Source organism: Crocodylus porosus, unplaced genomic scaffold, assembly GCF_001723895.1.
Source record: "Crocodylus porosus isolate Cpor-Errol unplaced genomic scaffold, CroPor_comp1, whole genome shotgun sequence".
Lineage (NCBI taxonomy): Eukaryota > Metazoa > Chordata > Crocodylia > Crocodylidae > Crocodylus > Crocodylus porosus.
Window position 1 is genome coordinate 1,864,302 of NW_017728937.1, and position 26,441 is coordinate 1,890,742.

Consider the following 26,441-nt stretch of genomic DNA (forward strand, 5'->3'; position numbering starts at 1 on the left):
GCCTCACACCCTCCCCAGGTACCACTTCAATTCCCTTCCTCTGCCCAATCTACTGCTTTGTTTCTGCTCCCTACTTTGTGCTTTCTGCCTGATCTCTTCCTTTGCTTTCTGCCCTGTGTTCTCTTCCTAATTTTCTGCTCTGCTTTCTGCCTCATGCCCTGTCTGCTGCTGTGTTACCTGTTCCCTCCCTGATCTGCCATGTGCCACACATGTAGATGCTGTCTGTGCTATTTGTGGCACTTTTGCCACAGGTTGACAACCTCTGCATTAGAGGAACCAGCAACAGTAATAGGAACCCAAGAGTAAGACTACTCTTTGCACTGCACAGATTCTGTCATTAGTTTTTCTGTGGTAGAAGCTCCCCTAAGGGGGCTCCTCTCCTGCTGCTGTGTGACAGAAAAATGGTAGATGAGTGGAATTTGGAAAACATGACTAAGAGCTATAGTTTGTCAATCTGCATAAAGCTGTTTGGGTTGTTATTCTTTTAGCTAGTTACTGTGAGGGCCCTTTTCTTAGAAGTAAACTTGAAAGTAAAATCATTGTAAAATAGACTCTCCAATCTCAGTTTGTGACTTCCTAGGTAGAAATTATAACCCCCCCAGGTATCCAGGTCACTGCTGCTTTTTCCCTTAACATGCAAAGTAGGTCTTTCTGATTAGGTTAATTGAGCAGTTTGGTTGAAAATGATCACATCCTTACACATCCAAAGCTATTTTTAAAGGGTGTCAGAAGCAATTTAATTATAGAGGAAACTTGTTATGATCTGAAAGATGTTCTTTGCTCAGTTCAGTCTCCTAACAGAAAAAGCAAGCGTTTCTGCCTGCCTGTCTCTTAACTGAGTGAATTAGTGTGTGCTGAAGTTTTTGTTTCAAAATTTTGCGGCTTGCTTGTGGATCTTTGTTGACTCATGTAAAGCTAGCTCAGATGTCGCTATACTACATTGTAGTCTCCAGTGCAAACAAGTTCATTGTCAAGATTGGAAAGGCTAAAATTTGATAACTTTTTCCTCTGCTTGGAAAGTGTTTAATCCTGCTTAAATCAGTGTCCTCAACAAACTGCCATGAGCAAATTTGATATGCCTGTGTACTTGTCCACATCCTCCTGGTTTCCAGTTTACCTGGGGGAAGAGTGGGCGCTAATTTTGTGTTTCTAATACCAGAATTGTTAATCTATTCTTCTAGAGAAGGCTCAGGTTCCCAAAGTCATTTAGGCATCTAACTCCCTTTTGAAATCAGTTTAGCACTTTAAGTGGCCTGGAGAGGTTTAATTTAATCTGAAGTCAAGGAGAAGGCAAGGCAGGGTGACACTTTAGAGACCTTGAAGATTAAGGTTCAACCTAACAACTTGATCCCCCTTCCTTCAGTTAAGTAAGCAATTTCACACAGATATGTAGGAAGTAATTATGTGGATTAGTTTTTGTGACCCCTTTGTTCCTGTGCGTTTTTTCCTTGTGTGCCTCTCAGCGCTGCCCCCTTTCCCCACTCCTTCCTTTCCTTCCTGCTTTTTGTATTCAGATCATGCTTTCCATTCTGCACACTGCTCCCTGCATGACCCACAAAATCTTATGATCAATCTATATATCTGTGCATCTCTAATTTAGTTAGTCTAAAAGGTGCAAATCTACCCTGCCTTCTGCCTGACTTGAGACTAATACAGCTACTTGTGTATCTCAGCGCACAGACTTATGTCAGTTAACTGACTCTCCACTTGACCATTTGAATGTTGATTATTTTATTGTATAGAATCCTCTTTGTCCAGAACCAGTCTCAACAACAATTTAGATCTAGCCCTGGAAAAATAACTTGTTTGCAGTGGGGCAGGAAGCCTATTTAAAAAAAACAAAAAAACCCCATTGGAATTGTTCAAAGGAGATGAATGAATGAGAGTGTCAAGAGAGACTTGGATGTTAATTCATTTTAGACTGTGTGAAATTTTACTGAATTGTTCCCCATTATTCAAACTCACAGACATGGTTTTGGAAATGGCTAGGCCAATCTGCTTGCCAGCTCCTAGATGCTAATCCTGAGGTGGGTTAACTCCTGAAATGGAAGTTTACCCCTTGGCATGGGCCACACCTAAACTGACTGAGTTCACAACATGAAAATCTGTCCAGTGTGGGAATTGGCAACCTTTGGCCTGAGGGCCAGAGCCTTTTCGTCTGGCCAGTGGACATGGGCCTACTCTTCCAACTCACTGGCACCATGCCTGTCACCCAAACTGAGTCAGCCAGGCCTACAGCCTTAGAAGTTGCCAACCACTGGTCTAATGGACCTAATTCAAACCTCTTGACATGTTTGAGAAATTGCAGGTTGCGGGGGTCAAGCTCCTGAGCTTAAGTTGTTTCAGTCTGGAGTGTCTAGGTTTCCCCATTACAGACCGTCCCAATCCAGGATTTTGACTTCATCGTATTTTGCTAGGAGTCTCTGTGATGAAGTACTATTCTAGCCTGATAAGTTTTTTGCTTGTACTGCTCAGCTCAAGAGACTGCCCTAAAATAGGGGTTATCGACATGTGGCCCCCAGAACCACTAAATTGGGCCCCTGGAGCTGGACACCCTCAGCGGTGTGTCAGCAGCATGGGGACTTGGCAGTGTTATGGGGTCAGGGGGCTTCTCCCATGGCAGAGGCAGCAAGGAGCTGTAGCAGGGAAAAACCTTAGTGGCAATGGCTGGACCAGAACATTGGCCTACCTTGTACCTGAGCTGTATTGCTTTAGCCCACAGTTCCAGAAAGTTTACACTCACTCTTCTAAAACATCACTCCTCTAATAGAGGGTTTTCCCCTAATTTCTAGTCTAAATCGGATTATTTCTGTTTTGCACCCTTTGGGCAGGGCATTGTCCAAATAATTTACTCCATGCTTTACATTATAGTTCTTTAGTGAAGGACTCTCTGCTAAAAATGTTCTATAATTGTTAGTGTTAAATGAACAACCAACAGCTATTTTGCAAGAAGCCTTGCTAACCTCTTGTTTCTTTTTCCTTAGCTTACTGGAGGTTTTGGCTCTGTGTCAGCGTTGTGTATGAGCTGTTCCTCATCTTTATACTCTTTCAGGTAGGAAATTTGAAAATTTAGCTCTTAATGCCTAGATAGCTTAAAAATATTTTCTGAACAATTTTAAATATTGATGCTGTTAGAGTAGATGATCTTTCTCATCTTAGAGACGAGATTTTTTTTTTCCTACCCCAGTGCTGCTTAATGCTGCAGCCATCTTGATATGAAATTGTCACCCATTTTCAGTCAAAGGACTTCATTATGGAGAGTGGTTAATCTATGTAAGTTTACCACCACCTTGTCTCCCTTAACTCTGTTGTTCAAAGGGTAGATCAGCCTATGAGGAATCTGTATCCCTAAATGAGACGGTGGGAAGGCTTTGCTCTGGGATGGCTGTGTGAAATGTCTGGGAGTTGATATATTCCTGACCGCTAATGTCTGTTTTGTTACCGACTTAGTATGTGAATTTGAGCAAGTTGTGTTACTCGTCAGTTCCTCGGTTAGCTCCTTTGTAAAACTGTCCTCAAGGCTTAGCGTTTGTGAAGTTGTCTGGTTGAAAGCTGCTATACAATGAAACACTTCATATGTACATCCACATCTGTGTGGAACAACTATTGAGTAAGACTGAATTATTCTCAGAGCACTGTCCTGTTTCCCAGTGTGTTATTTTTGATCACTGTTTCACCCGTGAGTAAATTAAGAAGGCTTACCTCTACTGCAAATTTAGCTGTCACACAAACATAGCAGCTGAGATGCACGGTATTTTGGAGGTAGATTTTGAGTCGGATAAAGTCTGTAAACTTGAGACAGCACAGCAAAGCCAGTGCCCCAACATACACCTACAGTATATGAGCATGGAATGTAAATACAAAAAGGTGCTTCACATATTAAAGGAGATGCACATGCTTTTTTTCAGTCATGATCAAATGGCAGTGCTCCCCTAAAAACTGCACTTCACTTGGATTCACCCGTCACATTGATTCCAAAGGGAGGAGTGAGAGAAAATTGAGTAATAAGAATAAAGTCAGTTAATTTTCGTAGCTATGATCTTATTTCAGGCAAGGGCAAAATTTGGCCCACCAGGCCATTCTATCTGGCCTGTGGGGCCCCTAAAAAATGTAGAAAATTAATATTTATCTGTCCCTGGCTGCCTGTCATACAGCTCTCAATGGCTTGCCAAAACTCAGTAAGCAGTCCTCCACCCAATATAATTGCCCGCCCCTGTCTTATTCTAACAGTCTGCAGTTTTTACTTTACAGATTATTAAGGTTTTAAGTAGCTTTTATTGCATTTCACATAACTCTGGGCTTTTCTCACATTGTGAACTTAGTATTTAACTCTTCACATTTGGTGGTGTTTGTACAACTCTTTCAAAACGCTTAGGTAGGTAAACAACCTCATTTTAAAACCTTGAGAGAAAAAAGTGAAATGTTTAAAGAAACTGTGGGGAGAGAATGAATTATTCCAACACGGATCAGACGTTGCGGGTTCTTGGCAGCTGATCCTCTTAGCTTTGTTAGCTAGTTCTAAAGTTGGCTCTGATACAAGCGATGTCAAATAGCACTCCAGCTCATTCACCTTAACTGTGTTTTCCCAGTACCATCCCAAAAGTAAGTCAGAGTTCTTCTCTTCTAAAGTTTCTATGAAATTCTTACGTCAGCTGGGTTGTCCAAAACCATTTATCGTTTATGATGGTATTTGTGATCCTACTTGGAAATATTTGTTGTTCTTACATGATTCATCAGCAAATTAATTACATGTGATGGCGACTGTGTTTGATGGTACATGGTTTAATCTTCTGTTAACAGCTTCCCTTTGGTTTGCTTCAAATCATAATCTTTATGCTGATAGCATAACTTTGACAATAAAGTTGTATTTCTTAACTGAAGTTCTGTAGTAAATTCTTTGCCACTGTCCTGACTCTGACCTTCCTATAACTGAAGTAAGCATATATGTACGGTGGCTCCTCTGAGCATATCCCAAACCATGCTTTACATCTCCTGATTTTTAACACTCACTTAATTTGTTGACATGCAGGCTATAGTTAGGGAACTACAAACAGAGTTACACAATGATGGAAGACATGCTAGTCTCAAGAATGAACCTGATGTGGGTTGGTGGCTGATGATCACCCACAACACAGCTGGCTAGGAAAAGGAGAGTGGGGTATACCATATTTACTTGAAGACAAGATGAGGCTCGGCCCCCCCCAATCTCATTGATATGGGGAAAAATGCCCCTCATTTTCTTATCACATACGAGGAAACCTCATTAAATACATTATCCGTCATTAAACTGCTACCAAAAGCAGCATGTGTTCAGCAGTGGAACCCAACTGAAGTTGATTAAATGCAGCCAACACTGAGTGTTACTGTAAAATACATGGCCCACATTGGGCAGATATGCTGGGAACCTTTTTTGTGTTGCTCTTTTAAAAAAAAAAAAAAAAATTAAACAAAAACCCAGGTGGGTATTCCCTTTGTAGGAAACTGGCATCCAGCCTGAAGGCATTGTTATACCAGGCCGGGCATTGGGAGAGCCACAGCCAGCCCTGACACCTTCCCCATGGTGCCAGAAATGCAAGACTGGTTCCCAGCCAAAAGGTGAGATGCTGATGGGAACCTACTACTTTTTACATTTGGTGTGTCTCAAGCCAAATTATTAAAATCGGTTCCAAATTCCATCCACTGAGCAGAGCTCAGTTGTTCAGATCCGTGTGGTGTTAACCACCAACAAGTATCTTCTCTCTCAGGCTTTTCGGCCTGGGGCTTCAGATGCTCCCAAATCGAAGGCAGGCATCCTACATGCAAGCCCCAAGCCTGCCGGGCTTGGGGTTCAGGTGTCCCCAAGTCTTGCTTACCCTTAACCAAAAGGCCAAAGGAGCAAGCAAGGGAGAAATCCCCCATCTCCATAAAATGAAGTGTGTAGTCGAGGTACTTCCATTGGGAGGCTATAGCAGATACCTGTTCACAGTGCAGTGGACAAGTTTCCACCCTCAGCTATACAAGATCACTTAAGGTCAGGGAGAAGGAAGTATGGCAAAACCACCTGGAAAACACAGCCTCAACCCTGGTATCTCCCCTGCCAAGTGCCTTTTTTTTTTTTTTTCTGTTTTTTTCCCACCGGTCCTGGAAGCACTGCAATACCAGGTCAATGCATGGAGTGGATGGAGCACACTCCAGTTCCACCACCCAACACCAAAAAGAATCTGCTCAATATAGACCTCCTGTGGAGCACATATCAGAGACAATTACCCTGGGGAGCACGCCCTGCTGGACGTCCCCCGCCCATAGCAAGACTCTGGCCAAGTCCAGGTGGTAGGACAGGTCAGTGTAGTCTATCTAAATAAGATATATAGCAGTGCCCTGTAAGCACAGTCCCTGTCTGCACCAACTGTTTTAAATTCATGGTGAACCCTACATTGCATACATTTTAATGCCTTCTTCACTCCCACAGGTGAAGTGCACCTTCCTTTGCCATGCCCAATGATTCCTGTTTCTTCACCAACCTTTAAATGCCTGGCAAACCTCATGAAACAGGGCTCCAAAGGATTCACCCAGAATGCCTTTGTTGCCTTCTCATTCAGCCTGGTGCATGTGATTAGTGTGGCTCCACTCTCCATGATATAAAGCTGAACTAGGTTGCCCTGCATCTTAGCTGCCTATAACTTTTTGGAGCATCCCGGGACTCCCAGAACACCACCCAGTTTGTCATGAGTGAGCTAATTAGCACATGGGTCCTTTGTGGGGAGTATCCAGAATATACACCCTGAGCAGTGCTGAGCTGTGGGGTCACCATGGCTTGAAATACTCTTGACTAGTATGGTCCAGCCCAGCCCAGTGAACTGTGTAGTAACTCATGAGCCTTTTGCTTTAGACTGATACCATGTATAGTTTGTGCCACATATAAGTAGGTGCCAAAGTGATGCTCAAAAGTGTGTTTTTGGAGTACCTGTGCTAAAACTTGCAGCGGTTTCTAGATAAACTAAGTATGTGGGTACTGTATGCAAATTGCTACAGCTATGTTTAATTTTAAGGTTTTATTGTCTTCAAATTTGCTTCTCACTTCCATGTGTTCAGGCAGAGCAGAGTCTGATAGTAAAGACAGGGGGAAAGGGCTGCCAGGGTAAAAAGATGGAAAGGAAACAGAGCAAGGGGCTACCCGACACCCTCCCCCGCAATTTATTTTCCCTGCTGTAGCAGTGAGAAAGGGACAGATTCAAGCTAAACACTCAATTAGATTCTGTTAATGGAACATAATAACAAATTCCATATATTTTCCATATATACAATCTGATTATTGGTGGGTTGTCTTATAATCAGGGTCACCTTCTATTTGGGGAAATGTCAATTCTTTTGGTTATCAGTTTTGTGGGTGTTTTTGTCCAGGTGTAAAAGCCTGTTGTTTCAATACTCTAGTCTTAAGTTACAGTCCTGCAGCCAGACTTAGCTAACTATTTGAATTTGCTTCCTCAGTAGCTGGTACTGGACATCAGAAGACCAGAAATACAAATTAAAAGCATTACCATTACTAAACAGGCATGGATACATGTTTGAACTATTTTTCAACATAAATGTTAAATATTGCCCATATGAGGATGGGCTGCTTACTAGTAATTTCCTTTCTTCAGGTTTTCCTGCCTATTAACTATCAATTGCTAATGGATGGATGTGTTAATTCTGCAGACTGTACATGATGGCAGACAGTTTATGAAATACATCGATCCAAATTTAGGCATTCCTTTGCCAGAAAGAGACTATGGTGGTAACTGCCTTATTTACGATCCAGGCAATGAAACTGATCCATATCACAACATCTGGGTAAGAAACTGAAATGAAAGAGCTGCTTGCCTGTGAGTGTTACTGTTTTTGTGTAAAATGGTGTTCAGTTGAATTCTGAAATGTGCAGTCTTGCCTTACTTGGCTTAGTGCTGAATCCATAATCCAGTTTTGTGTTTCTTTTAGATTTAGACTCTTACCTGCTACCTTCCTTTTTCCTTTTCTCTCTTGACCTTCACAAGCGATCAGATCAAGACTACGCATCTCATTTGTAACCTAATTACCTACTTGGGGAGAAGGGGTAAATTATTTAAGTATGTTGCTTGCACTTCAATGTATTGATGTAAACCTACACCAGTTCCTCTGTTCCAATTGGAATTAGCTCTCTTTATATGTGGCTTCAAGTTGCATGTTGGTGTATAGCCCATAAATTGTATCCCATGGAATTTTCACCTGATATTTAAGAATCTAACTGAATTTTATTCCAAAATTCACAACCAGAGGCATAAAATCTAAGAGCACAGGACTTGTGGCTAGTATATTTGTCTCCAGAATTGGTCTGGCAGCTTTGTAAATGAGTGAATGGAAATCTGCGGATCCATTGCACAGACCTTCGTCATATCAGCTCCTTGAGTTATTGACAGCAATAGGCTGTCATAATCTCTGGATCAGTGCTAGAGGAGAATGAGGGTACACTTTTCCCAGTGGGTTTCCAGTGCATTTAAGGAATGATGGTGCCCAAGAATCCTGGGTTCCTTTTCCAGCTCTGGAGTGGGGAGTAGGATTCAGTAAGGGAAGATACCTTTCTGCCCTGTCCCACTGTACTGGGATTCTGTTACCGTGGTCCTTCTCTCTCTCTGTCTCCCTCTCTGTCTCTCTCTCTCCCCCCTGTCCCCCCCCCCAGGCTGGCCAAAAGAATGAGTTGGAGACAAGGAGCCAGTTTTCTTACCCAGCCAATCTTATGTCACATTTTCCATTCCTGTCCGTAATTGGGTTTTCTAGTATTACTTTAAAAAACACTGCCTAGGTATTTGCAGTTTTTAATTGGTGCCAAAATGATTATGAAATACAGTAAATGCCAACATCCCAGGCATCTGAAGGGTTTAAGGACCACTTCTATCTTTTCTTTTTTTTTATTTTTTCCAGAATATAAGCCATGGAAAACAGAGTTGTATATATGACAAATTAACCCAATTTCTCTGCTTGGTTTATAGGACAAACTGGATGGATTTGTTCCTGCTCACTTCCTTGGCTGGTACCTAAAAGTAAGAATCGGTCCTGTTTGTGTTCTGACACTTCTATAGGACTATTCTGCTTTTAAAGCTTGACTGCTTCTGTTTCAATGTTACCAGTGTTCAGAATTAATTATAGTTGGCAGTCATCTGTGAACTAGTTTAAATAAGCATCTCTCAAACGTATGAGACCCCTTTTTCTTTTTTTGACAATTTTAGGTCATCTAATCTCTTTCCTACCCAACATTGCATTAACAAGCTTTCATTAACAAGTTTTTTCTTCCACATGGTTGATATTTCACGAAGGTCAGATCACTGAAACAAAAAAATATAGAAGTCCGTTAATTTTCCCAGCATTTTTCACTCTTGAGTGAACTTTTAACATAGACTGCAGGAAAGATGCTTTGCAGCATAAGCTGTGAAAATCACCATTCACCCATAATGATGTACCCATAGAATTCTACAAGTCAAGTATTTCACGCTATCTGTTAGGCTCCAAAGTCATGATTTGAAACGACTCGCAGGGCAGCGTTCTCATAAGTGTAACTGTCAGTATCTGAACAGACAAGGAGAGAGTTCCAGCTACACCTGCTGGAGAGGTAGCACCTGTTAAATATTGTTTAATGTGTATTTAGATCTACATGTGGCTCTCTTCTGCTCAAGTGAATATACTGACTAAATTGACCTCACACCAAAGCCCTTGTTTACCCTTTATTCTACATCCCCTTCTAAACAGTCCTGCTGACAATTAAAGCTCAGCTTTCTTGGAAAGAGAAATTACAAATTTCAGTTTACTTTCATCCCTGTTCAAAAGTGCAGCTGTTAACACAGCCATGTCTGTTTTCAGTGACCAGGAAAAAACGTAGGATTTTTATGAAATGCTTTCAAATTAACAGAATTGTAATTTACTCTGTATGCATAATGGAATACTTGACAAACTCTAGGAAACGATTGCTTCTTGTAGTCTCATACCCTTGCATAAGGAGACATTTCTCAAAATAAGGATCCCAATTAGTCATGTAGTGTTTTTACTATTACAAAAACAAACTCAGGGTTTATGTAGACATTTTTGGCGCACTATTGGTACTGAAGAATTTTGTTACACTACAGAAACATAGCAGATGTGTGGCCACATGTGCACAGCCATTTCTCTGGAGTGAGACTATTGCCACAAAGGTGCCCATTCCAGCTAGGAGACAATAGCAGGCTGCTCCATAGCCTCCTTCCCCCACTGGAACTTATCAGTGAGTAGGACACATGTATAGACAGGCTTGCCTGATCAGCTGTTGCTGCAGTGGCAACAGTTGACAGAGCTGCCCACAAGCCACCCACGGAACTTCTATGCTGTGGATTGCCATTTTGTGGCAGATCAGCATTTTCTTGTAGTGCAACAGAGAGCATGAATGCATGAACAGTTGCTTTTTGTTGTGCTAGAACAGCTGATACTGTGTGATAAAAGTAACATCTGCTGAAGTCCATAAGCATGTTTTTGTAGTAGTATATAATGTTTTTGCTTTAAAGTGAGGCTTTGGATGAAAAGACACAGCACAAATGATAATAGGGCCTTTGTAGGAACTAGGGGTCATGGACAGATGTTACGTTTCAGGAACTACATAGTCGAAGGGACAGACATGCCTGCCACCTGTAGTGTTAAAATATAAAGGAAACATCACCAAAATGTTCCTCTGAAACAGGAACTTTTCTGTAGCACTACATATGATGGCTGTTTGATGCACTGTAGCATTCTGGGGGACAAGGAACAGGCTGGGTGTCAGTTATTAGACTCAGTGACAGGGTTCCTTCCCCATTGGTGTGAGGGAGGGGGAAAGATAGGATACAGGGCCAAGCCATCCCCTGTCACGCCCCCTGGATGTAGTAGGCCAAACTGCCTTGCTACAACTTTTTACCATTCCACCTGGGGGTTTCCTTGCATCTGTCCTCACCAGTAGAGCTACCTTTTCATTAGGTCTTCACAGTGCTGCTGCACTTGTCTGTCCATAGCCAAAGAGTTGGTCTATCTTTTAAATCAATCTGTTAAATTTATTTCATAGAAAGAAAGGTATAAGCTGTATCTGAATCAGCTGGGTGAGTGTCCTCTAGAGCAGTGGTTCTCAACCTTTTACACACCAGGAATCATTAGCATCATTATCATCTTGCCACAACCCCGTGGCCTCGACCTGCTCTACCTGCCTGCCCCCCACCCCTTCCCCCTTGGGCTGTTGCATCCGGCCCCCTCCCTCCCTCTCTAGCCCCTGAGGCTGTTCTCAAATGCTGTGTGCTCATCTCGCCACACCCCCCCCCCCGCTGCATATGGGCTCCATGCAGACTGCCAGTGTTGTAGCCTGTGTAGGAAACCACTCAATTCCCTGGGACCTCCCCACACCCCTTTACAGTCTTCTTGTGACCCACTTTTGAGTTGCAACTCATGGGTTGAGAAGTACTGCTCTAGGTAGCTGTTTGAGACAGCGTCCTTCCTGTCCATCTCAGGAGTTTTGCCCATTGGATTTGGTTTTAACAAGTACCACAGAGCAATGATTTGTATGCTACCACTCTAAAAGGAATATGCCTCCTGTATTCTTCATTGGTCATTAAAACACTTCATACAACAAGGTAACAAAAGTAGAATGTCTGTTTTGGTGCTGAGAACAAAGATGAGCACCGTCATCTTGTTGCTGGTTTGAATAATTAAACTCTACCTTGTGTATGTCTCAGTTCCCTGTAAAAACGAAACAAAACAAAATATTGAAAAATTAAGGACCTCACTCATCACTAGGTCAACCTTTTGTCATTGGTGATATCAGGACAGGTGTTTGTTGCACATTATCTGAATAAGCATATTTAACAAGTGTCTACTTTTCATTGGTTTCAAGCCAGTATTTAGTCACCGTAGCTAAGCACATTCAATTACAGCACAACTTAGCTGCAGGAGACCATATGTTGGTACAACTCTGCATGCTGTCAGCCAGCTTAAGGGGGAGAAGTGTGACAGAAGGGGATACAGAGCAAACCATCTCGTTCCACAGTAGATTGTGGGAAACGGTTTCTCAAAGAAAGGGTGAAAATTGTGGCGTGGCTGTAATCACTGCCCACTTCCACCTCGGGGCAGCACAGTTGCTTGATCCTGCTTTGTTTTGTAGAATTGTGGCACTGCTTTGCTCCTTGGAAGTTGCTCTAGTAATCAGACAGAGGAACCCTAGCAGTGGAAGAAACTCAACTGTGACCTGCACGGTTGCTGGCAATAAGGAGGGTCACTTCTGTTGCATGAATGTAGCTAGGAAGAAAGGACAGAGGGTCTATCCATTTTTGTTTACCTTCCAGTTGAACTATGAACCTTACTTTTTACCTATGTTCAGGTACTAAGGAATTTGGTTCATTATTCCTCCACATAAATGTTGCTTGTAGGACTTATAATACCTGAATAATACTGCTTCCAATACTGCAGTTGGACCTAGCCATGAAAAAAGCTGCTTGGGCAGAAGGTAACTGTAGAATCTGTTCACTCCTTGACTGTATTCAGGATTGACTCCTTTTGAAGAAATCCCTCAATTGGTTATATTTTTAACTTGCACCTAAGTGTCCTCTCCTCATGTCCACATCTTAATTCAGGCATGTGAACAAGTTACTTCTGGGTAAGCTTAGGGTGCAACTTAGACTGCATCAGCTACTCCATGGTAACAACCTGATTTATTTACTCTTGGCCACAGTAAATGTGAGGTAACATATTCTACTTTCATTGAGGGATCCTTGCATTACCATGGAGTAGGAGTTACTGAGGAGTATCTGATATGCTGTACGTTCACACCCTTGCTCCTCAGTAATTTGTACGATAGCCTCAAGATAAGAGAAGCAGCTAGAGAGTTAACAGCCTGTCTGGTGGACTCAGAAGGAGCTTAGGATGAAGTACAGCTGGATCTCATAAGAAACTGCTACTTACTGCATCCTAAGCAGGACACTCTGAGGAGAGAGCAAGGTGGGAACACAGCTCTATTGCTGATTTGGCAGAGTTGGGGATTGAGGCTGAGGACAGATGGCTGCTTGAGAGTTGCATTAAGCAGGCCACGGGGAGCCTTTTGAGCAGCTCTGGACACTGCTAGCTGTTCACTGCTTCCACCTGGTAGCAAAGGCACCCACAACCATATCCATTGTGTGACTTGTATTTCTTTGTTACTGAATCTTCCCTGCCTGCCATTATTCTTTCTGGTGATGTAAGCGATGGCCTCAAGATTTTGTTCCACTGTAATTCCATGGCATCTTTTGTGACCGGTGCATCTAGTCAGTTTAAGGGTCATGGTACATTCTTAAACCTGACTTCAATAAAAAAAAAAAAGTGAGACGTATAGGCAAAGTATTGTCATAAGCTTTCTAGCTCTACATACTCTGCCATATTTGGGTCTCACAGGCCAGAGTAGAACTAGAGTAAATGAAAATAACCTTGGGCACAGTATGTTCAAAACCAAATTAGAACCTTGGAGGGTCAGTCCTGTAACTTTGAAAAGATCAGACCAGAAGCTTGAAAATAAGTGCCATGTGCTCAAATATCTTTCCAGGTAGCAGAAGGTCTCTAAATCCATCCTAGGTCTCTTAAAATGTATAGAGTCTGACTTGAGATGACCAGTAATTTCTCTTTATTTATTTTTCAAAATGGCTTCAGTGTATTATGTAATGAAAAGTATTCTGAAAGAAATCTCTCCTTTTCTTCGATCAGACACTAATGATTCGGGACTGGTGGATGTGCATGATTATCAGTGTAATGTTCGAATTTCTGGAGTACAGCCTGGAGCATCAGCTTCCAAACTTCAGTGAATGTTGGTGGGATCATGTATGTACTACATACCATATTAATCTAAGATGGAAAAAAGCATTTGGACTATATGGTGCACATAGAGCCAAAACAGACACATAGGTGCAGAGGCACTTTGTTACAATGGCACAATATCAGTGACCACAGTGTGTATTCATGTCCTGTACATTAAAAGTAAATTGGTCAGTTGCATATTCTAACACAGTGGAGACTTTCAATCACCTGTATATTTGTCCTTTTGACTAACTTTATTTGGTGTCTTTTTAATATAATGGCCTTGTCTGTCCCTTCCCTTATTTTAAGATCAACCAACTATCAGTGGGTGTGGAAAAACCTCTATCAGCAAAAATACTGTGAATTTATAAACTATTTTTTTCTATGGAACCACTAAATGTCTGTCTACCAGAAATGAAGAAGCAGTCTCTGCCAGAATAAATGTATACTAAAATATATGAAAATGTTTCAGTAAGGCTCTCTGGTGATGGTTTTGATCACAGAACTGATGTGTGAAGAATGCAGGTAAAATGAAAGCCTTTAATGTAAAGTCTAAGCTTGTGTTTCTTCAGTATCTGCTTATCAATTAAGAGTGTAGGTCAGCGATTTCCAATCTTGTGAGACTCAAGGCATCTCTTGGAAAACACCAGCTTTTGGCTTTCACTTGCTTTTTGACAGCAGAAAAATAATAGAACAGTTCTACTGTTACAGCAGATTCAGAAAGACCACACAGCCAGTCACAAAACATTGTGACTGGCTGTGTGGTCTTTCTCAGTCATTGGCTGTGGTCTTTTCTGTGAACATTTTTCTCTGTTCTATCAATAACAAATGCAGTGGGTTGTCGAAGATGTAATAGGGAAATAAAATCATTCTTAGAGCAGTCAATTAGGACATGTCACATCCATGCACCACTTGAGCATCAGCATCAGATCTGATGATGATCAACTGAGAATAACAGTTTTAGTGCTGGTCTACTCTTTGGTGGAATACTGTGCCCCAGTCTGGTTAAACAGTGCTCATGCTGATAAGTTTTACATGCAACTCAACCAAGCAGCGTGAATCATTACAGGAACAATCTGATCCACCCCTCTTCAGTGGCTCCCTATAATTAGTAACATACAGACTTCCCCATTAGGAAAAAAAATGCCTTAACTAAATTATGGACTAAAATAAAAAATAACCCACAGCTGCCTATACATGAAGATCTTTTAAACCCACCATGTCCAAAATTTCAAATCTAGACATCCCACTTGGAGAACAGCAATTCAGCTTGAGCAAGACTCATCCAAAATGCCTCGATGCAAGAGTGGCTCAATTCACCCCTAAATACAGAATTTATTATTACAAATCCTACCCTTAGACCTGGACCTGGTCTAATTAATACAGAAATTTTTACAAATCCCACCACCATAAGATTACAAATCCCACATTATTACAAATTATAATTATTACAAATCCCACATTAGACTTGGACCTGGCTTTGATCTCCCTAGACATCTTTGGTATTCTCTAAACTGAATCAGGACAGGACATGGAAGGTGTAGATTTCTGTTGCATCAATGGGACTGAACTAGCTCAACAAACTGTAGCTGTGGCTCCCCTTTTCAAACTTTGAACCACATCATCTCTGAATGCCTTTTTCGTGCATTTAATGGAACTCTATCGGATTTGCACAATACTAGAAATGAGGCAATCAGGTGGCTGCAAAATGTAGACATAAAATTGTGAATATGTTTTCCCTTGCTTTGTGATTATAATCTTATCATATGCTAACTTGCGCAGTGGCAGTATCATATGCTAACTTCCCCTCCCTCCCTCCTCCCTAAAAAAACAAAACAAAAAAACCCCCAAACACTTGACCACTTGGATCTTACGGACCATGCTGGGGATCTTAATTAAAGCTTTGCTTTTGTCAGTGTACTGAATACATAGAAGCATTAAAATACTTAATATTTCATTTTAAAAGCAGAAAGGACTTTTAAAATCTTCTGTTTTGATCTTCTGCTGTACAACACAGGCTGCATATCTTGAAGTGATGCACCCTTTTCTATATCTAAATAAATTGACTTTTGGACTGGTCTGGGTATCTCGGTTCCAGAACAAGTTTCCTAGTGTGATGTTATTTTAGCTACAGTTGCATACAAATTCTCCTTGTTTTTATTTCTGTTGTGCAGTTTCTTTTGCAAAATAGACTTTGCAAACAGGGTTTTTAACATTTTTAATGTTCATTTTGCTTTTTAAAGATGGTCATAAAACCAAGAACAGTTTTTCTGAACAGTAGACTAGAGTACTGGAAACTACCATTGTTGAACTAACAGTGAACAAGAGATGCTGTTGTGCTCTTTAATTAAAGACAGACAGTATTCTCAGCACTGAGCTCCATCTCTGCCATTAGCATTCATTAACAGTATGGGGCCATGGGAGAAATTCAGTTCTCCGATAAACTTCACATTCTGATCCTGGAGGCAAGTTATGTCCAGTTACACACAGGAAATGACAAGCAATCTATTATGGCATAACAAGGTAATATTCCTTTTTTAGTGTGCTTTAAGACTTTCCCAACAAGGAGCAGAGATGTGAGGGTCCAGTTGCAGTAATTAATAGGAGGTCAGTTCCACACTGGTTTTAATATTGAAGAGGAGGACTAACACCTCTTCCTCAGACATCTGTTGCTCCATCACATGAATATCTGGACAGTTAAAATAGGGATAGGTATAAGCTCTGCATCCTAATCTGATTAACATCAGATCAACTGTGTTCTAGACAAATTGTTCCGTTGAATGAAAACGTACCTCTATATAGAAGCAGGTATCTAATATTTCCATCTGAAAGGTTTCACTAGGTTAGTGGTTCTCTATAACGAATGGACGAATGCATCAAATCAATGATGGTTCTCAACTTAGGGTGCTGCAAGACCCTTCCTCCAGTGCTGCTATACAGCAGTGGCCAGGTAAAACTGCCCTACATACCAGGAAGAAGCCGGCTTGTTCTTGCCTCATTAGGTTCTTTGCTAACCCTAAAGCAGTCAGCAGAACCAGTTTATGCTGCAGCCCTTCACAGTCTGGCCCTGCCAACTTCTACCCAAAAGAGACATGCTGAACAGTTCCACCTGCCCTGTGTTTGTCTGTTTCCAGGAGACACTGCAGGGTTGGACTGGGAAGGTCTGCAGCATGAACTGACTCTCCTGACTCTTTTAGGATTAACACAGAATGCTAATGAGGCAGGAGAGCGTGCATGTGCTACAACACTTCCCGGTCTGGCTGTCCAGCAGGTGCACAGGGCAGTTTTACATGGCTGTAGTGGTGGCACCTGGTTGAAAACTGTTGAGATAAGATTAGGCAGCATAAAAGTGGTTCTCAACCAGCTGTGCTGCCAAAAACAAAAAAAAAGATGAAGACGGGTGCCCTGACTCGAAAAAGGGTGTGAACCACTACAATAGGACAGTAAGTTTAACTTTGGTTCTGCTGCCTGAAATATTTTTTTTTTCCTTTTCAGTGGATAATGGATGTGATCATATGCAATGGCTTAGGAATTTATTGTGGAATGAAGACTTTGTCGTGGCTTTCTTTGAAGACATATAAATGGCAAGGACTTTGGAACATTCCTACGTACAAGTACGTTGCATTTGAAAGCATCTCAGTTTGTGGAGCATCATGTTGGATTTAAATTGCATGCTGTAGCAGTGATTTAAGGAACTTGAAGATTGAAGGACCCATTAGTTGTGACATGACTGCAGAATTAAGTGTTAACGTGATCTTTTTTCACACAATGACTGAATTTTTAAAAAATACATCCTCCTACAATGATGTTAATAGTTGATTAGGAAATGTTTATAAATGGTGGTTGTTCATGGAAACCAAACTAGTGTATGTATTAGCATGAAGGAAAGATGAAAGGGAACTTTGTTTTGACCTCCGAGGGGTGCACTCGTGACATCCAGGGGATCCCAATTTGGAGGGACTAGATCACCAGCATACAAAATTTCAGTAGTAGTAAGATAATTAAAATATTTCTTCAACTCTTTAAATGATTTTAAGTTGTTTAATAGTCATGCAGCAGTTGTGTGCACTATTGGTACTGAATTAGCTTGTTTTATATTCTCCTTAATAGATGATGCATAATTGAAACAGCTTCATATACTGACTGCAACGGCTCTGAATTTAAGTTTGTATGACTCAATAATGCAATATTATAGCAGGTTTCTTCATGAGGAGAGGCTGACTCTCAGTAATTTCAACTTAATAATGCATTGGATACAAGGCAAACTCAAGGCATTCCTAGATCTGTGCAGAAAAAAAACCTGTTTTGAATTGAAGCCTGAAATAAGACATAATTTGGTTATTTTTCACTCCTTAAAACTGGTGTAAGAGGGTTGATTAACGTTCTTCTTGTTCTTCCCTCCCTCCCTTCAGAGGTAAAATGAAGAGAATTGTCTTCCAGTTCACTCCATATAGCTGGGTCAAATTTGAGTGGAAGCCAGCTTCAAGCCTGCGCAGATGGCTAGCAGTTTGTGGCATCATTTTCATAGTAAGGAAAGCATTGTGCTTTTTAATTGATCAGATGACTGTCTATCTCTTGGAACACCAAGTTCTGTTAGACTCTTTCACAGTAATGTTTGTTTAAATTATAGATGTAAGTAGTTTAACATGCAACCTATGCTTAGGTAAATTAATAAAGGCTGCTGCTCAAAATGCAGATTTCACATAAGTCAGTGTTGCTCCCCATTTCCCAGGGAGATACCTACCAATTGAAAATTGAGGTGGCTCCAAGTCAAAACCTTAAAGCTAGCATTTCAGGACTGGGCAGTATCTGATCTTTTGTCTCATGTCTGTTTCTCTAACACCAGGGATAATTAAAGTAGTATTATATGCAACCTAAACATTTTGATTTTGGTTGGTATGAGGCAGAGTGTTATGTAGTTTTGTTTTCAAAGATAGTATAGTTAACCCAGATCAGTCCCAAGTTAGTGAAAAAGTGCAAATGGCATTTTAAATGCTTTTGATGTTTTCTGAAAATACAAGCATGTTAGCTACTATTTTATATGTGTATGTAAATATACACATATATGCATATGTACGCACGTGTGACATCTAACATTATGCCACAACTTAGAATTGCATACTGATCAAAGGTAGATTTTACATATGTTATATGATATCCTATAATATACTGTTGTAAATTATGGTGTGGGTGTGTGTGCACATGCACACGCGCGCGCACACACTCGTATATATCTGTACATTTTATCAGCATGCTATTCTAATATGTGGCTTAATCACTTTTGAAATTAGGAGAGAGTGAATGATTGTCATGAAAAGATTTGTCAACTTTCAAGGGTTGCCAATCAACTCTTTTTAATCCATTTTAGCACTGTGCAGTTTATCAGTCAGCCTGGCACAACATGTTGATAAGAGGATGTCTTTAAATTGATCATGGGAAAAGTTAAATTGCAGGTGCTAAGGAACAATATGTTATCTGTAGCAATTAAGTAGTGTGTGGGATTGTCAACAGCACAGGCTTACAGTTTGCATGAAAGGAACCGATCAGTTGAATGAAGACTCCTTAGTATCAAACTTCTCTTTCCAGACATTAATTCTTGTGCCAAAATAGACTTATTGAAATTTGTAGTAAATTGTATAGAAAGGCTTAGTAAAAATAGCAGTATTAAAATGTGAACGGTTTTCAAATTACCTTCCACCAGACTTGCACACACCTTCTGCGCACAGTTAAATCAATTTACCATAGCTGAATCTGAAGCATGAAGGAGCTGACAATTTCATATTGCTCTGGGGTGATTACAGTGATTGTTTCATGGCAGCTGTTTTGTGGTTTATAAAATTTTATTTAGCTGACTAAGTAGTAGTAGTATTTAAATAAAAGGTAAGATATAAATACTTTTATTCAGAATAAAAAAATTCCTATACTCCTCAACCATAACCAAAATGTTAAGCCCTCTTCTCCCCAGCATCCCCTCATTCTGCCACTTGAAACCTCAGTTCATCTAAGAACCATGTTCATTAAATGCCTAATTCTTGTTACAAGTATCCAGGCTGTAGCCATATAGTCTAAAGGAAAAGGTAATCAGGACTCGTAGTAGAGATGATATGTTTTATTAGACCAACAAGATTTTTGCAAAAAAATCTTTAATTGCAAGCTTTCGGGCACAAACACCCTTCATCAGGCATTGGAGAAAATATTGTAAAAGTTCTTCTGGGTAGAAATGAAAGTTCATATTTCATAGGATTTCACAGAGGAGTCAATAGATGGAAAACTCTTCTGAGCAGTCTGTTCATAGCTGGTATGGAGCTTCTCATCTCTTGTGAGGATCTACTATGAGTCCTGATTGCCTAATTCTTGTTAAGCTGAGGTTGAGCTGAGGTTTCATCAGTGCTGTTTGTATAGTGCACAAAGCTCAATTGCTTGCTTATACTTTTCGAATCCATCAGACCTAAGATTTCTTAAGGGTTAAGTCACCAAATGAACATCCTTAGAATTAGATATAAGGCTGTTTTCACGCTTTACCAGTGCCATGTACCTGACACACTAATACAAAAAAAGGTCCCACACTACATCCCAAATACATGTTAAGTTTAGGTTTTTTGTTTTTTTTGATTCCTGCATCATGTAACAGTGGACACAGCAGGACCCTATATAGACTGAAATCTTATGGAGCCTTAGAAAGCTGAAAGTAATTTTAGCTTCAGATTTGTGGGTTTTTTGGTTCAAACTTCTTTTTTTTTTTTCAGTAACTACAGAACAGAAAATCTGAGGAAGAACATTTTCCACACTTTTCCTTCTAACTTATTTGTCCTGTCAGCCTTGTTCTCTGTCTTATCTAAAGTTTCACAGCTACTAGGACTACTGGGAATCTAGGGTCTAGCTTTAAGACTAACTTGTTCGGGTATCAGTAGAAGTCTAGACTTTGCAGCAGAGAGCTCAGCATAGTCTGACATGTCTGCCTGAGATGCTAGGTAAAATAGTACCAGCTAAGCTCTGTGCTGATGCAACTAGTAACAATGCTTACCTAGATTAAAGCTACCTTGGGTATGCAGTCATGGTTATCACAGAGCAGATATACCCTGTGAGGGCTTTAATGCACTTGGGCATAATCCGCTTCAGTGATGATTCTTCTGTGATGTTTTCTTCAATAGGCAAGTTCTTATGCTTGGGCATAGCTTACATGTACTGGGGAAGGTAGAAGGGCACACAGTGCTTCCCTGCCATTGTTTAAATTCAATTAACTTATGGTTTATCATAGGAAAGTTTTGATACTTCTTCCTGATCTGTTTGCTCCTAGCTGTCCCTCCTCTCTGTTATTCATAGCAGCCCAGGTAGGAACTCCCAAAGCGAGATATTTCCTTCTCCTGTTCTATTAGACCTTTTCTAGTAACTAATCTTGGAGGCCAAGACTTATCAAGCCAGTCCCTTTTAGCCTTAGTGGGTTTCCAATTTCTAGCCTGAAATTCTGTGCCTGTTGTAATTAATGGGAGTTTTGCCATTAGGTTCTAGTGGAGCTGTTCATCTCCAGTCTGGAATTTAAGTACATTTGTCATCATTTGGCATTTTCAACAGTGCTTCAAGATTTGATCAAAAAGCAATGTTGCCTAATGCAAAGAAGATAATGAGCGCACTTTCTACTACTTATCTTTAAATGACCCACTACATGCAAGCTTAAGTGCAAACTTTCAGAAATGAATGGTCATGCAGTGAAGCCTTTTGAACTAAATTATTGAAATGTTCTTTTCTCTCAGTTTTTATTGGCAGAGCTGAACACATTTTACTTGAAGTTTGTCCTGTGGATGCCACCAGAGCACTACTTGGTCCTGTTGCGACTTGTCTTCTTTGTCAATGTGGGAGGTGTAGCTATGAGGGAGATCTACGATTTCATGGACGACCCGTAAGCCATTTCCATTGTATATGCCATGCAGAGCTTCAGCTGTTTTGTTTTTACTTAGCTCTGGTTTGCTGCAGTTTGTTGACACAAGCATCATAGCAGTAGTTCAGCCTGGTGGAGGCAAAGAAGCCAGGAGTCCAAAGCACTTGCTTTGTTCCTATTGCTTTAAAGGTAAAATAAAAAAAAAAACACACGTTCCCTCTTGCAAATTGCATGTGGCTAGTTGGCAAGTGATGGCATAGGCCATTTTATGCAAATGCTTTTAAATTTCAGTCTTTCTTAAAATTAGCCTTTTCTTTGAGTGAATATGTGAATTAGCTGAATTGGCTTTTACTCAAAACTGCACTCTGTCTTACAGCCTGATTCTAGAGTCCTTAGACATACCTTCCAAGGATGACAAGGTCTGGCCCCAAACCCTTTTTGTTAAAGGATGTTTCTTTACTGAGTTATCTTCCAACAGGTCTGTGGTCCCCTGGTGCTTTTGTAACACCACTTTGTAAATCAGATAACCCTTTTATTGATGCCTATTAAAACAATGTACGTCTGTATTCAACAGTGCATGTACTATCAGAATGCTCCTACTTAAACATCACATTTGTCCTTGCTGCTTTTGTTTCTTCAGTCTATAGGACTTGAGAGTGCTTTTAGTTCTCAAATTCACTTTTTCTGTTAAGGTTCAGTAGTAATGTCACAGACTGCCTACATACCTCACATCTTAAGGCTATGTTCACCTTTGGCCTCAAGGGATATTTTGGTTGTCACTGACCACCACAAAAGTCTGTGTTTAGAATTTAGGGTTCCAACCTTCTCTGAAGAACAGTTTCAGTTTCAAGAATCTAACTCATAGAGCTGGGAAGAAAGTTTAGCACACAGTACTTAGTCAGATTTCAGGATATTCAGCAGTGACAGGCTATCCCCTTCCCCCTGGTGCTGGGCTTATTGGTTTGGGATATGCCTCCAACTCAAAAGTAAGAAGAGGTCTCTACCTCTTACTGGTGAGCTCCTCTCCTTGGAATCACTCCCCATCTTCTGATCCCTTGTTTAGATTGAAAAAAGTATTCTTTTGCCCTCTGTTCAACCACATGGGGCATGACATTGAAATTTAGAAGCCTCATTAGTCACGGGGGCATCATTGCTGATCCTGTTTGTTATCATTATTTCAGTGAAATGAAGAATGAATCCAGTGAACAGAGAAACTCCATTTGGGTTTCATATTACCACTGCTACCACTATCATCTTCCTTTTTTGCTTTTCTTGATAGATGAGGTGATGGGCATCCTTGGTCTTGAATTTCATGGTTCTGCTGATTTATTAGCAGATTTGAGCTGTGGTCTTCATTGAAGGCTGGTGAATTATGCAACTGATACCTTCTGTCTGCTTAATCTTGGTGACTGGAGCTGGTTCCTTAATACATTTCATGTCATTAGACCAGAAACTACTTTTTTTTACCACTCAGCTGGTGTTTAGACCATTTCTAAATCATTTTGAATGAAGAAACTGGTGGAACCTTCATATTTTGACTTCCAGGGAGACGGTTGGGGAGCAGCTGACTGTGCTCAACACTCATTGCAAATGTCCATTCTTTTCCCTTGAGAAATTGTTGAGGCCTTCAAATTAAGCACCAAAAACTTATGATACTCCATTGGCCCTCTTATGTGAATTGTAATCAGGATGTCTTATATATGACTAGACAATCAGAAAGCCAACCAAAGATATTGAACTATTTTCTCTAGTCCTATAATATTTATTACAGGAACTAAAGAAGTTCCAAACAAAGGTCGTTAACTTTTCTCCTTCAAGGTACTTGTGGTCTCAGCAGCCACTTTTAGGACTAAAATTGGGTTGAATTTAATCTGAGCCTGCTAATAAAGCATCTAGAATTTGTTAATGAGCCAGGGATTGTAACATACCGGAGCTGAGGATTTTGTCAGGCCTTGGTAATCCATTTCTCCAACCATGATCCATATGTTTCCACTGTCTGTAGTTCAGAAGGACTTGGTATGCTCCGTGCTTCCTTGGGGAAGCTTCCAGTGTAATGAAATCTGCTGCTGGGCCCGTGACACCTGTATTGGATCCCTGTAGGTCTGTCTAGTTTCAGGTGTCAGGCCTTTTTCAGAAAGCCAAGAATAGGGCCATGGATTTTATGTTTGGTCTTGTGGGGAAAATAGCTTCTCTAAAATACTTTTCCAAATGAAGGCCAGTACAATGACCGTGTATTTTTAAAACATTCTTAGGGTTTGCATGGCATTTTCATCTTGTTATAGCTGGGACTTTTCCTTCTCTTTTTTTTCTTAATTCTCTCTCTCTCAAGCAGGCTCACTAAAACTTTCATTATAATCAAGGCAGATTATAAACAGATTTTATCCTCTGAACAGGAATTTGATTGCAAAGATTTTGAATTACCTTTTGTTTCTGTCCTTCTATTTGTCAGATTCTTATCTTCCTTTTAACCATTTCAAAATGCAAAAGTCCTTGGTCTAAGGGTCTAGATGAGGAGGTTTTTCTTGAAACTGGAGTGTCTCTCCAATCCCATTTGCATCACACAGTAATTAATGCTATGCTTATCCTATCTTGTTACCAAGTATACTCAGATCATCATGTATAACTTGAGCTAAAGCAATAGTGTCAAACATGTAGCTCTTAGGTGCTATGTCATTAAGAAAATATGCATTAGAGTATTGAAGTGGTGTTTAAACTGTACTATTTAAAACCTTTAAATGGTTTTTTAAAAGTGGCTTTCAAACTTTTTTTCATTGAGGAACCCTTTGGAAATTTTGAATGGAGATGTGAAACCCTTTGAATTTCAAGTGTGGGTATTCATGTACTTTTGATTGATTTATAGTAATCTTTTGTGGACCCCGGTCCATGGACTACATGTTGAAAACCACTGATTTAAATCATCCCCTGCTTCTACAAGAAACAGTAAAGGAGTCTTTCCAACTGCTTCCCATAGCTTCTCCTGTTCCTTTTGTTTGAAACCCTCTGGGGCTGCTATCCATATTCCCTATTGCAGCTGTTCAGCAGCAATCCCATTAATCACCTGCTGTGTCAGAAAGGAGGGAGGAGAATGTTTCTGGCTACTCCTGTTTTTCTGGTTCTGTGCTGGAAAATAAAATACTCCAAGGGAACATGATAGTTAAAGTAGATGTCCCTGGGTGAACCTATTAAAGAACTGATCTTTTCCCACACACGGCCAGTGACATTATACAGGAGAGGGAAGCAAAGTAAGGAACAAATATCCAGTTATGACACCCTGATTCTCTGCTGAATCACAGTTAAAGCAGCCTGTGGTTATTTTAATTTGAACTAGCTGGGTACTGGCAAATCAGGGTTGTCACATATTTCCACTCTGCTATTATGCACCCTTAGCAGATGGGAAGGATAGCAGTCAATTCCATTAGCCTTATACCCCTGGGGCTGAAGGAAAGCCACAGTGATTCCAGTCTTCTTTCCACTACTTGACAGAACTGATCAGACAATCTGCCCCCAAATATTGTGTGGCTACTTAACTTTATACTTTCTCGAAATCTGTTCAGTGCTACAGCTAATCAAGCTGAATGCTGAGGAATTTAAGAGGCACAGCAGTCATGAGTAAGGCTAGACATTCCTGTTGCCTAGGTGTCCAAAGGACCACAGTGAGAAGCATCTTAATCATCCTGACATGTTCATTTCCCCCTTCCCCAACATGGTATAGATTTCTAGCTCCTGTTCTCCCACATCGCACCCTATCTCCTCCACCCTGCCTCAGTTTCAGTCTGCAACTTGTATTGCACTTGGAATGGGCTATTGTAGAGAAACTGGGCAAAGGAATAAAGTGTGTAGGAATGTAACAGAGCATGGAGGAGAGAAATGAGCAAGAAGGGAAGCCACCAGCAGAAAAGATGGCTGGTGAAGAAGAATGGTAACTAAGATAAAATCAGAGGTCAACTGCATGATGAGAATAAGGAATCAAAAGTAACAGAGATGCATGCATTAGGGCAAGGGATGAGCAACGTACAGCCTGCAGGCCAGATCTGGCCTATGGAGCCACTGGATCTGGCCCATGAAGCTGTAGGGCTGTGCCCGTGCTTGCATTGGGACTGAGCAGCTGTTCTGGTGTTGGAGGGGTGGTGCAGGGTCAGGGAGAAGCAGCAGCAACATGGAAGCATTTTGCTGTTCCCTGGTCCCAGTGCAGCTACCCTCTGGCTGGGAGCTATACTCACTGCAACTAGAAGAAGCGACACTGGTACAGCTTCCAAAGCCATACAGCTGGGGAAGCTCAGGAAAAGTTGTCTCCATGCTGTTCCCTGCCCTCCAACCCCTACCCACAAAGCTACCTGGCCCGCACCGGACTGGGGCTGTGTTGTTCTAGTCCATGGCATGGAAAGTTTGCTGACCTCTGAATTAGGGTTTAGATCAGTGATTTTGGTTTTTTTCACTTGTTTTGGGACACTTGTTAAAGAATCACTAACTTTATTTTAGAAGTGTAGGAGGTAGTGTGAGGGTTGACCTTAACTGGGGAGGAGAGGAAGGAGGTTAATTCTCAGAAAAATGTAGAAAGCCCAAAGCCTTTTGGCAAGGCTAGAGCCGTGTTGGAAGGTGAGTAAAGAACTTGCTGACTGAAGTAGTTGGTATGGGTATTGCTCCTCCAAAGAAGGATATTCAGTCTCACTTGATTTGAGTCAAGTGGTTACTCATTGTTTCATGTCTAGTCTTTAAACAGGCTCTCTGAAATCGAGTCGGTGAGTACCCAAAACTTCTAGTATGTTTC

At 40.9% G+C, this 26,441-nt stretch overlaps 1 protein-coding gene across 1 annotated transcript in view; it reads left to right on the forward strand.

Moving 5' to 3' along the window:
* PTDSS2 (phosphatidylserine synthase 2) overlaps nucleotides 1-26,441 on the forward strand; it is a 56,520-nt gene that overhangs the window by 22,635 nt on the left and 7,444 nt on the right. Inside the window, exons 3-9 of the mRNA XM_019547245.1 lie at nucleotides 2,985-3,052; nucleotides 7,678-7,812; nucleotides 8,985-9,035; nucleotides 13,708-13,821; nucleotides 17,293-17,411; nucleotides 18,210-18,324; nucleotides 21,549-21,694. Coding sequence (XP_019402790.1) covers nucleotides 2,985-3,052; nucleotides 7,678-7,812; nucleotides 8,985-9,035; nucleotides 13,708-13,821; nucleotides 17,293-17,411; nucleotides 18,210-18,324; nucleotides 21,549-21,694 — 748 coding nt within the window. The remainder of the gene's footprint in view (nucleotides 1-2,984; nucleotides 3,053-7,677; nucleotides 7,813-8,984; nucleotides 9,036-13,707; nucleotides 13,822-17,292; nucleotides 17,412-18,209; nucleotides 18,325-21,548; nucleotides 21,695-26,441) is intronic.